This window comes from Alosa pseudoharengus, unplaced genomic scaffold (assembly GCF_046254945.1).
Source record: "Alosa pseudoharengus isolate Yale_2024_CS ecotype anadromous, Long Island Sound unplaced genomic scaffold, YU_APseudo_1.1 YU_APseudo_1.1_scf_1, whole genome shotgun sequence".
Taxonomy (NCBI): Eukaryota; Metazoa; Chordata; class Actinopteri; order Clupeiformes; family Clupeidae; genus Alosa; species Alosa pseudoharengus.
Genome location: NW_027468564.1, coordinates 25,730,720 through 25,743,219, shown reverse-complemented (window position 1 = coordinate 25,743,219; position 12,500 = coordinate 25,730,720). Strand labels below are relative to the sequence as shown.

General features: G+C 46.5%; 2 protein-coding genes across 3 annotated transcripts in view; both read left to right on the top strand.

Moving 5' to 3' along the window:
- qtgal (queuosine-tRNA galactosyltransferase) overlaps nucleotides 1-766 on the top strand; it is a 60,844-nt gene extending 60,078 nt beyond the window's left edge. For both annotated transcript variants that reach the window (XM_076285264.1, XM_076285269.1), the window contains one exon: nucleotides 1-766. This exon is cut by the window's left edge and continues 240 nt beyond it. The gene's annotated coding sequence lies outside the window, so the exon portion shown is untranslated.
- Nucleotides 767-3,407: 2,641 nt separating this feature from the next.
- LOC143123998 (meteorin-like protein) overlaps nucleotides 3,408-12,500 on the top strand; it is a 12,248-nt gene continuing 3,155 nt past the window's right edge. Inside the window, exons 1-2 of the mRNA XM_076285258.1 lie at nucleotides 3,408-3,683; nucleotides 6,974-7,410. Coding sequence (XP_076141373.1) covers nucleotides 3,586-3,683; nucleotides 6,974-7,410 — 535 coding nt within the window. The 5' untranslated portion in view covers nucleotides 3,408-3,585. The remainder of the gene's footprint in view (nucleotides 3,684-6,973; nucleotides 7,411-12,500) is intronic.

Below are 12,500 nucleotides of genomic sequence, written 5' to 3'. Positions count from 1 at the left end.
ACACACACACACACACACACACACACACACACAGATGGAGTGGACTACTATCACTTCAACTGAGCCAACACACACACACACACGCACACACAGACACACACAGAGGGAGTGGACTACTGTCACTTCAACAGAGCCTGGAGGAGCCTATAGGCTCAGGACAGAATCGGAGAGCTCGGCGTCACGCAATGAAGGGGACACAAAAGAAGTGATGAAGAAACAGTAAGAAAAAATCCCACAGGGATGGACAGATCTACAATAGAGAGAGAGAAAGAGAGAGAGAAATATTAGGGCAGTGAAAGAACCAAAGCAAGAGTGAGACAGTATTAAGACTGAAAGAACTAATGCAAGAGTGAGACAGTACAAAGACTGACAGGTGGAAACATGGAGAATCAGGAGGGAATGAGAGTGACCCACAGGCTGATCACCAGACCGTTGAGCTGCAGGGTCGAAACTGGACACGGCCTCCATTCACTCTGGCCTGCCGGGACAGGGGTAAGGACAGTGCAGGTTCTTAAGGCATGGCCAGCATTTATCTGGACACTGAGTAACCAGAGTAATAATCTTGATCACGCTGCATGGGGCAACTCGATGAAAACCAAATGTCAGTGTTGGATATTTCCCTTTTGGCCATGCTAATGTAATGTATGAATGATTCTAGATAAATGACTGGAAGTTAATGAGCAAACATCTGGTGTTGCCTCAAGATCTTTTCACCACAGAGAGACGTTCTTCTTGCCTTCTCGTGTTTTTGCTCAAACTGCCAAGGACATTTTCTGTTTTGTTTTGTCTTGTTTTGTTTTGTTTTCTGCTTTCTGAGGACTTTTAAGTTGGCGGAACATAGAATGTAGAAAAGTAGAAGAGAGATGTCAGAGTTTGGCGTGAAGAGAGAGAGAGAGAGAGGGAGGGAGAGAGAAAAAGAGAGAGAAAGAAGGGGATCTGCTCTCTCCCTCTCACAAACACCACTAGGCTTGAGAAAACTCTCACATTCACTTAACACATGCTCACCAATTACACAAACACACACACACACACACACACACACACAGTCACTGTTTACATTCCTGATTGCCCGTGTCATTGCATAGCCCCCATCTGTAGTCACAGCGACCAGCCTCGGGTTTGGGTACATTTGCATGAGTGCCACAGAACATACCTGTGTGTGTGTGTGTGTGTGTATGTGTGTGTGAGAGAGAGAGAAAGAGAGGGAGTGTGTGTGTGTGTGTGTATATATGCATGCACATTTAGTGTGCTCGTGTGTGTCTGTCTGTCTGAGTGAGTGTGTGTGTGTGTGTGTGTGTGTGTGTGTGTGTGTTATTTGTGTATGAATGCATTAGTTTATAGCATATAGAGTGCTATTTTGTGTGTCTGTGTGTGAGAGAGAGATAAAGAAAGAGAGAGAGAGAGAGAGTTTGTGCATTGTGCATGCAGTTTGAGTAGATGAGGTCTGCCCTGGAATGTGCCTGTTCCATTAAGAGTCTCCTCAAGGTCAACTGTCGCGTTCTGCCTGTCAGGAGTGTGTGTGTGTGTGTGTGTGTTTGTGTCCGTTTGTGTTTGTGTGTGTGTGTGTGTGTGTGTGTGTGTGTGTGGGTGGGGGGGGGGGTCTGCATGCCATGTCCCCTGTCAGACACATTGAAAGGTTCCAGGTGACTGTGCATGGGTTTAAAGGGAGGCAATCTCCACATGTCATGTCAAAGTTCAAAGGTCGGGGGTCTCTAAATATTTAAGAGTGACGGTTGGGAGCCGGCGGTCGGTAATGAGGTCACCTTTTTGACATGTCTCGTACAGCCGAGGAGCATGAGGAGCTGCAAAGCTTCGAAAAACATGTTGCTTAGAATTTTAATCTTCAGGAATTTTACAGTGTTGGTTAAAGGAAATTAAAGACCCTTTTTAAACGTTTTTAATTATTTATTTTATTATCTTATTTTTATTATTATTTTTTCTAAATGTGATATGTTTGCCTAATCCCTTGTTGGTGATAAACAATAAAGAATGTGTAAAACACAACTCTTGGCTGAGAAGGAGACTGTTCATGTTGAGAAGGAGACTGTTCATGTTGAGAAAGGACTGTTCATGTTGAGAAAGGACTGTTCATGTTGAGAAAGGACTGTTCATGTTGAGAAAGGACTGTTCATGTTGAGAAGGAGACTGTTCATGTTGAGAAAGGACTGTTCATGTTGAGAAAGGACTGTTCATGTTGAGAAGGAGACTGTTCATGTTGAGAAGGGGGGGAGGGGGGGGGGCGGGGTGGATGTGCTGAGTCGGTATCACCATCGCGCACAGCTCTGTTTTTCTCACGGGAAACTCTCGCACAGCCCTGTCCCACCTGCTCCGCAGTGCCAAGAGCTCTTGGGCTTCGGGAACACATGAGTGCGAAATGTAATGTAGCCCCAGCGAGCAAATAAACACAGAAAAACACCCGACTTTGACAAACAAATAGGTAAAACTAACCCAAATATGTTGTGTAGAAACTAGGCACAAAGGTGTGCCATTTAATTTGTCTTCGTCCCTGGCCTCAGTATGGTATGTGTTTCCATGGCAATGATACCATTTTAATGTGTTCCTAATTGTCTCTTCCTGTCGAACTTCACATAACCCTGACACAGATGGTCTTGGAAATGCACATGCTCCTTGAGTTAACAGCCAGAGAATGATATCCTATGCATATTCATATCTGTTAAGATAAGTATGGTTAAACTTTGTGCAGAAAGAATGTAAATTTAATCATAACTGACATACTGTATCTGGTGATAGAAATAACCCAATCCAATAAAATAAAATATCATCTCTGCACAGCCTTTTCAAATGTCATTAACGGTTTGTGTATGATTTGTGGGCAACAATTTCTGCTGCATTTATTTTATTTCAGTTTTCCCTCTGACTAATTCATATGTGAACACTGCAATATAAAACGTCATAATGTTGGCATACGTCAATGATGGATAGCTTATTAATGTTAGATTTCTTATATAAGGAGATGTTTACTAGATTGATCAGTTATTCCTACATGCTTTTTATAATTTCTTCATGCTAATTTGTTGAACATACTAATCTATTTTGAGAGGTCGTCTAGCCATGTTGATTGCTTCTTGCGTTGTGTGACCTCCTTGCAATGCAGCGCGTGTGTCCCTCGCATTCCCTTTGTAATGGACCCTGTGCTCGATCTGTGTCTTTTATTACTCCCAAGAATATCTGCCGGCCGCACTCATAACCACACACACACATACACACACACACACACTCGCTCCTTGAGGAAACAGCCGCATGGGCGTGGTTATGTAGCCCTATCGGCCCTCGGGGGGAGGCGTGACGCGAGCCTGAACGCCACTCGCGAGCCCGGTGGAGTTTACGAGCTCTCAAAACTTCCCCTGCTCCTTACGACACGCTCACTTCGCCGAGGCGAACGACACTGACGAGAATAGATGTTAGAGAAAACAGGATGGATAAACCTGGGTGCCTTCATGCGTTTCGCCTTTTTTTTCCAGTCCAGCTGCGGTGCCTTTGAAACGTTATCTTGTGTGGATTTTAATGGACTTTGCTTTCCTTGGACTAAACAGCGGTTAGATTGACAGTGGAGCGAGCTGAAGAATGATTGCTTTAGTCTTCGTGTATGCAGTGACCACTGCCCTGCTGTGGCCGGCAAGCAGCGCTCAGTATTCCAGTGACCAATGCAATTGGAAAGGAAGGTAAGTTTGTGAACGCATACTGCATATTATTCGAACAGTTATTGCAGACTATAATGACCTACAGTAAAGCTGGTTGTGTCGCCGAGGTTTGGTCGTAGCGTAGCGTTGGAACGCATCTGAATTAACTGTGTAATTAGTAAAAACGTTAGGCTGCATCAAACTGTTCGCATTATGATTTTATGTGCACTAGGTTACTAATGTACTCTTTAAGCTGTGTATTGTTATTGCTTGTTATATGAAAAATAAACTGACATGTTTTTCTGGAAATTGGAGGCACTTCAAACAAAAACTTGCCTATAAATTTTAAGGCATCACTGTTATTTGTCCATTCAGTGCTTGACTGTGATTAGTAGCTTGCTGCAGGACAGGGGAAATGTCCCAACATGCCTTGACCCCTTTTCACCCCATGTGTCGGGACTGGTCAGTGAGCGCGATCAATAGGCATTCACTTCTGCCTTCACTTCTAATTGTGTTGATGGGCAGCTATTGTTGTGTGTGCGTGTGTGTGTGTGCGGGGGGGGGGGGGGGTGGAAAACCAGTATGAGTTGTTTTATCAATAACAGATCCATTTTACGAATGCTAGGCCTATAGAGCGCTGTTCTCGTCCGTTGGCCAGTGTTCACCCAGAGGTCTTTCAACCTCCTGCGGTCCCCCCACCCTCTCTCTTCTCTTCTCTCCTAATCTGGTCTTCATTAGGACCGACCGACTCCCGGCTAAAACCTTTCCTGCGAGGTTCTGGCTAATTAGCCACAGTCAAATGATTTTAATAGCCCGTAATCAAAAACATCCTTCAAGAAATGGAGTGACACAGCTGCGCTGGAAGAGCACATAGATGCGCGCGCGCGTGTGTGTGTGTGCGTGGAGAGAGAGAGAGAGAGAGAGGGATGAGGGAGGAGAGGGAGATACTTGGTGTGCTCGTCGGTAGCCAAACGCCACATTTGTCCGCGTGGTCAGATCTTTAGTGGAGAGAGCAGGCTCGCTCTTCAAAGTCGTCGGTTTCGGTGTGACTGTGTGGCATGCAGATTACTGTACCCAAATGCGGAGGTAAAGCGCACATCTCTGTAATTATGGAGGGGGTTAGGACAGCGCACAGATGTCTAGTTTAAAATAAACACCCACCCAGTGGCCTGTAAAGTGTTCCCATCCGATGCAAGTAGAAAGGTGTTAGTGTACGTTTTTCCAAACGGAACAGATCAAAAAGTAGGCTAACTTTCACAGAAGCTGGTTTAAGGTTTCAACCCTTTCTTGCTGGATTCGCTCTCACATCTCAATGCGGCACGTTTAGGTCAGTACGCCAACACATCTGGCTTTTCGATATAGCTTGCATTTGATATGCTATGTGGGAGCCAATGGGCTTGCCTTCAACATGCGCATTAATTCGAACGTGCGGGCCAAACCAGCGGACTTTGACAAACGGCAAAGCAACAAAGAATCGCTCTTTTCTAGAGTGGGGTGGGCCGTGCGTGCTGCCAGGCAGGCGCCTAGGTTTGATCTTTGTGTTTAGGTGATGTTCCGCTCCTTGTGGTTAGTTAATGTTTATCTCGTCTTCAGAAGAGACAGCGCGTGCTGTTTAGACTGGCGCGCGCGCTCCAGACGTCACCTCCCTCTCTCTCTCAGATGGGGCAAGGCTCGCGCGATATAATCTAGTTAGCCTACCTTTATATCTGCTGATTGTAAACAGTAAACTCCCGATTTAGTCGTATACAATATGCTGTAATGTTTCAAAGAAGCAACGAGAAAATTAACAGAAACAAGGAGACATAAAATACTAGACATGTCCATGATCTTTTCCCTAAAGTTTCGTTTTTTAAACTTTGGTCAGACGACCTCAGATAAGGAGAGAGCAGACCCGTGGTCGCCTTGAGGCCCACTTATCGGTCATATCGGGTCACTGTTTTCCTAACCAGATAAGAAACAGTCCCTTAATCGAGTTTCTTCTCAGAGTAACCGCAGGGCGATAAGCTAATTAGAGTGAAATTGCGTTTCAGATGTGCACCGGGTGGGTGCGGGTGAGCAGTGGATCGGCCATAGATAAGCTAGTCAGAAAACATAACCGTTTGTAGTTTGTGATGGCTTTAGTTTTAACTGAGCTAGGCATTGAATGATTTATGTGAGATTTGAAACAGGCCTACCTTCAGACCCACAATCATGGCGCAAGTTTACTTCTGAAGTAATGTTTGAAAGATAAACTTTCCTGACATCCATGCCCACCCGGTTCTTTTAGGTTGTTCCTATTCCTAATACATCCATCTAACTGTCAAATACAACAAAACACTCTGGAGACATAAATACATGATTCATTTACAAGTGGAAGTACTTTTTTCTGTATCACTTTTTCCAAATAAACATAATTATTTGACAAGCCTAAACACATTTATAACAGTACACCTTTAAATGAGCTGAAAGCACCTTTAAATGAGCTAACCACATTTGGCCTCTGAACTGACAAATGAATCCCAAATCCCTATTTTCCACCACTCTGTCCCATTCTGAAACCTCTCCACTCCTCTGGAGTTAATTGCTTCACTAATGTGCGGTTTGCCATGACCACAAGGACTTAGACTTTTAAGTATCCCCCTGTTTACTCTCAAAGGCTTCCAGATTTCCCCCTTTTCTCTCCTGTCATGGCAACGATGGGCCAGTCATCTAAGTGTGTTAGAATTCTTTGTTGTTTAATGGAGGTATATTGTCTGATTGTAAATTAACTTTACTCATTCATAGGCCTTCACACACTGCTTATGAATGTGTGTTTGTGTGTGTGTGTGTGTACCTGCATTTTGAATTGAAAGGCCTTCTGCATAGTGACCACATACTATTTAAACCCTTTCTTTCACTCACTCCAAACCTCCTTACCTTCCATCAATAATATGATACCTTAGAAATATGTTATGCTGTACAGCACCCATACAATGTTCATTGCTTATGCTCCACAGGGAAATAAAACATTTGAATTTCAGCTAATCGTTGCTCTTGTCATGTTTTTGCATCTTCCCCTCTCTCTCCTCCTCTCCCTCTCTTTGTCTCTATCCACATCTCTCTCCCCATCTCGCCCTCCACCCCTCTCTCTTCCCCTCTCTCTCTCTCTCTCTCCCCCCTCTCCATCTCTCTCCCTCTCCCTCCCCTCTCTCTCTCTCTCCCCCCCTCTCCATATCTCCCCCCCCTCCCCCTCTTCCCCTCCATCTCTCTCCCTCTCCCTCCCCTCTCTCTCTCTCTCTCTCTCTCTCCCCCTCTCTCCATCTCTCTCTCTCTCCCCCTCTCTCCCTCTCTCCCCCCCCTCTCTCTCTCTACAGTGGTCTGACTCACGAGGCCCATGCCCGTGACGTGGAGCAGGTCTACCTGCGCTGCTCCCAGGGCTCCCTGGAGTGGCTCTACCCGACCGGCGCCCTGGTAGTCAACCTGCGCCCCAACCTCCCCCCACCTTCCTCCTCGTCCTCCTCCTCCTCCTCCTCGGGGCTCCGCGTCTGTCTGAAGCCGCAGGCGGAGTCGCGGGGCTCCATCGTGTACGTGGAGCGCGCTGGGCGGCTGCGTCCGCTGCTGGGGGAGGAGGAGCAGGCCCGCGGGGCGGTCCGGTGCTTCCGCCTGGGCGAGGGGGCGCTGTTCGTGGAGGCGCTGCCACACAGCGACATCGGGCGCAGGACCACCGCTTTCCTCTACGAGATGGTCAGAGAGGAGGAGGAGGAGGGGAAGGAGAGCGTGTTGGAGGAGGGCGGAGAGCACGTGACTGCAGGTGAGAGAGGAGAGAGAGAGAGAGAGAGAGAGAGAGAGATAGAGTGAGTGAGAGAGAGAGTGAGAGAGAGAGAGAGAGAGAGAGATAGAGTGAGTGAGAGAGAGAGAGAGAGATAGAGTGAGTGAGAGAGAGAGTGAGAGAGAGAGAGAGAGAGAGAGAGTGGATGGGGAGTGTGTGTGGGTGTGTGTGGGTGTGTGTGTTTGTATGTGTGCTTTGGTAATGGATTGGTGTGGGTGTGTGGAGGGGTTTTGGAGGGTGTATGTGTGCGTGTCTGTGTGTGCATGTGTGTTTATGTGTGTGTGTGAGTGTGTTTGTATGTGTGTTTTGGTAGTTAATGGGTGGGTGGTGACCTATAATGTGAGAGAGTGAGAGAGAGCCTCTCTCTCATTTTCCATGCCATGTTTTTGTGTGCGGGTGAATGTGTAGAGGGTGTGTGTATGTGTGGGGGGGTGGTGGTGATATGTAGGTTTGCGTGTCTTTCTGTCTGTCTGTCACTATGATATATATATATATAGATAGATAGATAGATAGATAGATTTTAGTTTTTGATGTTTTTGTTGTTGTTGGAGGGTGGAATAAAGAGATATAAAAAGAGAAAGAAAGACATGTGAAAGGGTATGTCTATGGTAGTGTGTGTGTGAGAAAGGGTATGTCTATGGCAGTGTGTGTGAGAGAGAGGGTATGTCTATGGTAGTGTGTGTGTGAAAGGGTATGTCTATGGTAGTGTGTGTGAGAGAGAGGGTATGTCTATGGTAGTGTGTGTGAGAGAGGGTATGTCTATGGTAGTGTGTGTGTGAGAGAGGGTATGTCTATGGTAATGTATGTGTGAGAGAAGGTATGTTATGTAATTATTAATGTGTGTTATTGGTGGAAGGGTGTCGGGTGAGAGTTGTGTGATAATGTATCAGTTACAATACTGTGTTTTTGATATCACTTTGGTGTTTGTGAGGCTGACATGTGGCGCATGTAGTTTTTAAAAAAAAATAGAGATATGAATATATGTCAGTTTGTATGTGAGTGTATGTGTGAGGAGGTATGCACATACGATTCTGTGTGTTTGAGAGTATCTGCTCTGCTTGGCTATATGTTCGGCCATACAATTAGTGGCTCTTGAGGTGCTACTATTGAAACATGACATGAGAATCTTGTAGTTTTAAGTCTCATAAGCCTTTTATAACATGAAAAGTTCAGATGTTAGAATGTCCCATTAGAATAGACTAAATAACCCCCAAGCGTTCACAGTTTATCAGCTCTTTAGAACATCACAGTAGAATGGAACATAGAACAGCCCCAGACTCTGAACAAGCTGGGAGTGTACAATTTCCAAAGCCTCCTGATCACAGACGTCTTAGTGCTGAGTTCAACACGCATACACACACACACACACACACACACACACACACACACACACCCACACACACACCCACACACAGCACTTTGGGGACGTCCGAGCTGAAGGGTTCAAGTAAACGAACATGACAGGAGGGCGAACCGGGTGGAAGAATTAAGAGCGTCTGCGAAACAACGGCCGTTCTGACATGAAAGACCCGTGAGTGTTTGCACAGAGGATGTTGGGTTGGGGGTGGTGACAGGATAATCGAGGTGGCGGCAGAGAGTGTGTGTGTGTGTGTGTGTGTGTGTGTGTGTGTTTGTGTGTGTGTGTGTGTGTGTGTTGGGGGAGTGGGATGGTCACAGGGGATGAAAAGCGGGTGGTCTGGTCTTCAACTTCAGCAAAGCTGAGATTTTTACAGCTACCGCCCCACCACCACCACCAAACTGACTCCTGTGATCCGCACCACCCCCCCTGTCGTATCACACACACACACACAAGGACACATATACTCACACACACACACACACACACACACACACACACACACACGACCCCAATCATCTACTCCCCATGTTCTTCCTGACATATGAAAACAAGCAGGCCAATCACAGGGTCACGGGCTGAGGTCATCCACCCCCCTCACCCCTCCTGTCAATCACACCCCAACACACACACACACGCACACACAAACACACACACACACACACGCATACACTCCCAGCAGCTGCCCAGATAACATCTTCCATTTGGCTCTGATTCGGCTGAGTTTAGGCCCCGATCCGGCTGGGGGTCAGCTCCGGAGTCAGACTGTCTCTGGGCTAGACGGGAGTGAGTGGTTGGCTGCGTGTGATTGGTGGGGTATTTGTGATCGGGCGGGATGAAAGACGGCTCTGTGTGGGTCCTGTCTAGATGACTTGTGTGACTATTTCACGCTTGGGTGAGAAAGGAGAGACCTGGTCCCTCCTATACACACAGCATTAGCAGCCAGGCGTGCCGGACTAGACTTGGCTAGACCACGTTTATTTAGACTCTTATGACTGTCTTACTACTAGACCACGTTTATTTGGACTCTTATGACTGTGTTACTACTAGACCACGTTGATTTAGACTCTTATGACTGTCTTACTACTAGACCACGTTTATTTGGACTCTTATGACTGTGTTACTACTAGACCACGTTGATTTAGACTCTTATGACTGTGTTACTACTAGACCACGATGATTTGGACTCTTATGACTCTTATGACTGTGTTACTACTACTAGACCATGTTTATTTAGACTCTTATGACTGTCTTACTACTAGACCATGTTTATTTAGACTCTTATGACTGTGTTACTACTAGACCATGTTTATTTAGACTCTTATGACTGTCTCCAAGTCGCCAAACCAAAAATAGGGAGAATTTCAAAGTCTTGTCCCAGTACCCATATCAAGGAGACAGATTGTGAATAGAGGACACGGACAGCATGGTTGATGAGAGAGACCTCTCGGTGGTATGTGTGGTTGATGTTTTTCAAGGTCTATATTGTGCTGCAGAAAATGACACACACACACACACACACACACACACACACACACAGACACACACACACACACACACACTCACACACCGTCAGTCTCCCAGCACATACATGCAGCATACTGTATAAACACATGGCCCACACACTCAAAGACTAAGTGGAGTGAGATGGCTGTAGCCACATGGCATCGCCAGCATGCAGGAGAATAGTGTGGGGAAGACTAAGTGGAGTGAGATGGCTGTAGCCACATGGCATCGCCAGCATACAAGAGAACAGTGTGGGGAAGTTGTGGTTGCTTTAGAAAGCTCATCCGTGTATAATCAGGCAATTAAATGGGTCTCATCTTCTCTCTCTCTCTTTTCTCTCTCTTTCTTTCTCTCTCTATCACTCTCTCTCTATCTCTTTCATGTTCCCTCTGTCTCTTGTCTCCATGCTTCTCTTTCCTCCTCTCATCACACACACACACACACACACACACACACACACCACACAAATTCACACACATGATGTACCATCCTGTGCCCTGTCATCGGCCTCACATGAAAAGCTCTTGGCCTCTTCAACAACGCCCCTCAGCTTGTAGATTTATTACTGCCTCTCAAACACACACACACACACACGAACACACACACACACACACACACACACACACACATCTTCAACAAAGCACACAAACACACACATATTGTCTTCAATTCTCAATCAAGCACACAAAAAATGATTCCAAACAAACTCTCTTTCTCTCTTTTTCACACTATCTCTCTCTCACACACACAAACACACACATACACACACAATCGCAGACTCTTCATTTCACATTCTCTTACCCCAAACCCCCTCAGACGCCTGCTCCCCACCCCCACCTCCACCCCACTCACCCAGGCCTCACCTGTTGCCCTCCGTCAGCAGTAACTACCTCCAGGTCTGGTCTGGGGCGGCCCCTTTGATTCATGGAGGAGTTTAGCATGACACACACACACACACACACACACACACACACACACATACCACATGAAGGAGGGGAGGTGAGCGAGAGAGGAGGGGGAGAGAGGGTGTCAAGGGAAGGAAGGAAGGAAAGGAAGAAGGGAGGGAAGGAGGGAGGGAGGGAGAATCAAAGAAGAGAGAAAGGGAACGGGAAAACCAGAGAGAAAGGGAACAGGAAAACCAGAAAGTGGATGGGTAGGCAAAGGGAGACAGCCATGACACAATGGTGTAGTTTCTTTCATCGGACGAAAGCATCGGACGAAAGGTGCCTGTTGGAGAAAGAATATAGAAACAAGGAATTGTTGAAGGCTTCTGGGGGAGGGAGGGAAAGAGAGAGAGAGAGAAGGAGAGGAGGGGAAAGAAAGAGAGGGAAATAGTTTGTGTTTGGGGGTTGGGAGAGATAGCAAGAGATAATGAGTGTAGAGGCCAGTGCTCAGAGTCAGGAGGTGAGAGACGAGAGAGGGGTGAAGAGGGAGAGAGGGAGGGAGAGATAAAAGGACAGAGAGAAATAAGAGGGTAGGGAAATTAAAATATGAAACTGGCTGTTGTGTTTAGTACATTGATGAAAGAGCATTGCTGAACTACATGAGTGGCTTACAGGATGATAGATGTTGGACTCTCAAAGAGTAAAACTTGTTTCTCATATTATGAGAGAGAAATGAGAGATAGGAAATGAGAAAAGTGTGTGACAGGGAGATGGAATGTTTGAGGGCGGTAAGTACAGGGTTGGGGGAGGGGAGGTGTTAGTTCAGCCTGTGATGAGTCGTCACACACACACACACACACACACACACACACACACACACCACACAAACACACACACACACACAGCATCTGTCCCTAACTACCTGGAACCCCCACCCCTACAAATCCCCACCTCTTCCCTGACTACCCCTCCCCCCCCCCCCCACCACCACCACCACGCACACTCTCAAAAATAGGGGTACGTTTGGGGTACATTTTTGTTCTATTAGGTAAAACTTTTGATCCTGTACCCTATAGGGAACACAATTGAGCCAGTAAAGTACTAATATGTACCATTTCGGGACCATTAATGCACCTTTACTAAATACACTTACAAAGGACAAAGGGATCATATTTGCCCCCCACCCCCCACCGCACACACACACACACACACACACACACATATGGATATTTTTTCTCTCACTCACACACACACTATAGTTGTGACTGACAGGCCAGGGGACAGGGGTGTAAGGACCAGGGCCCTGTGGGGGCGACAAGCCCCCC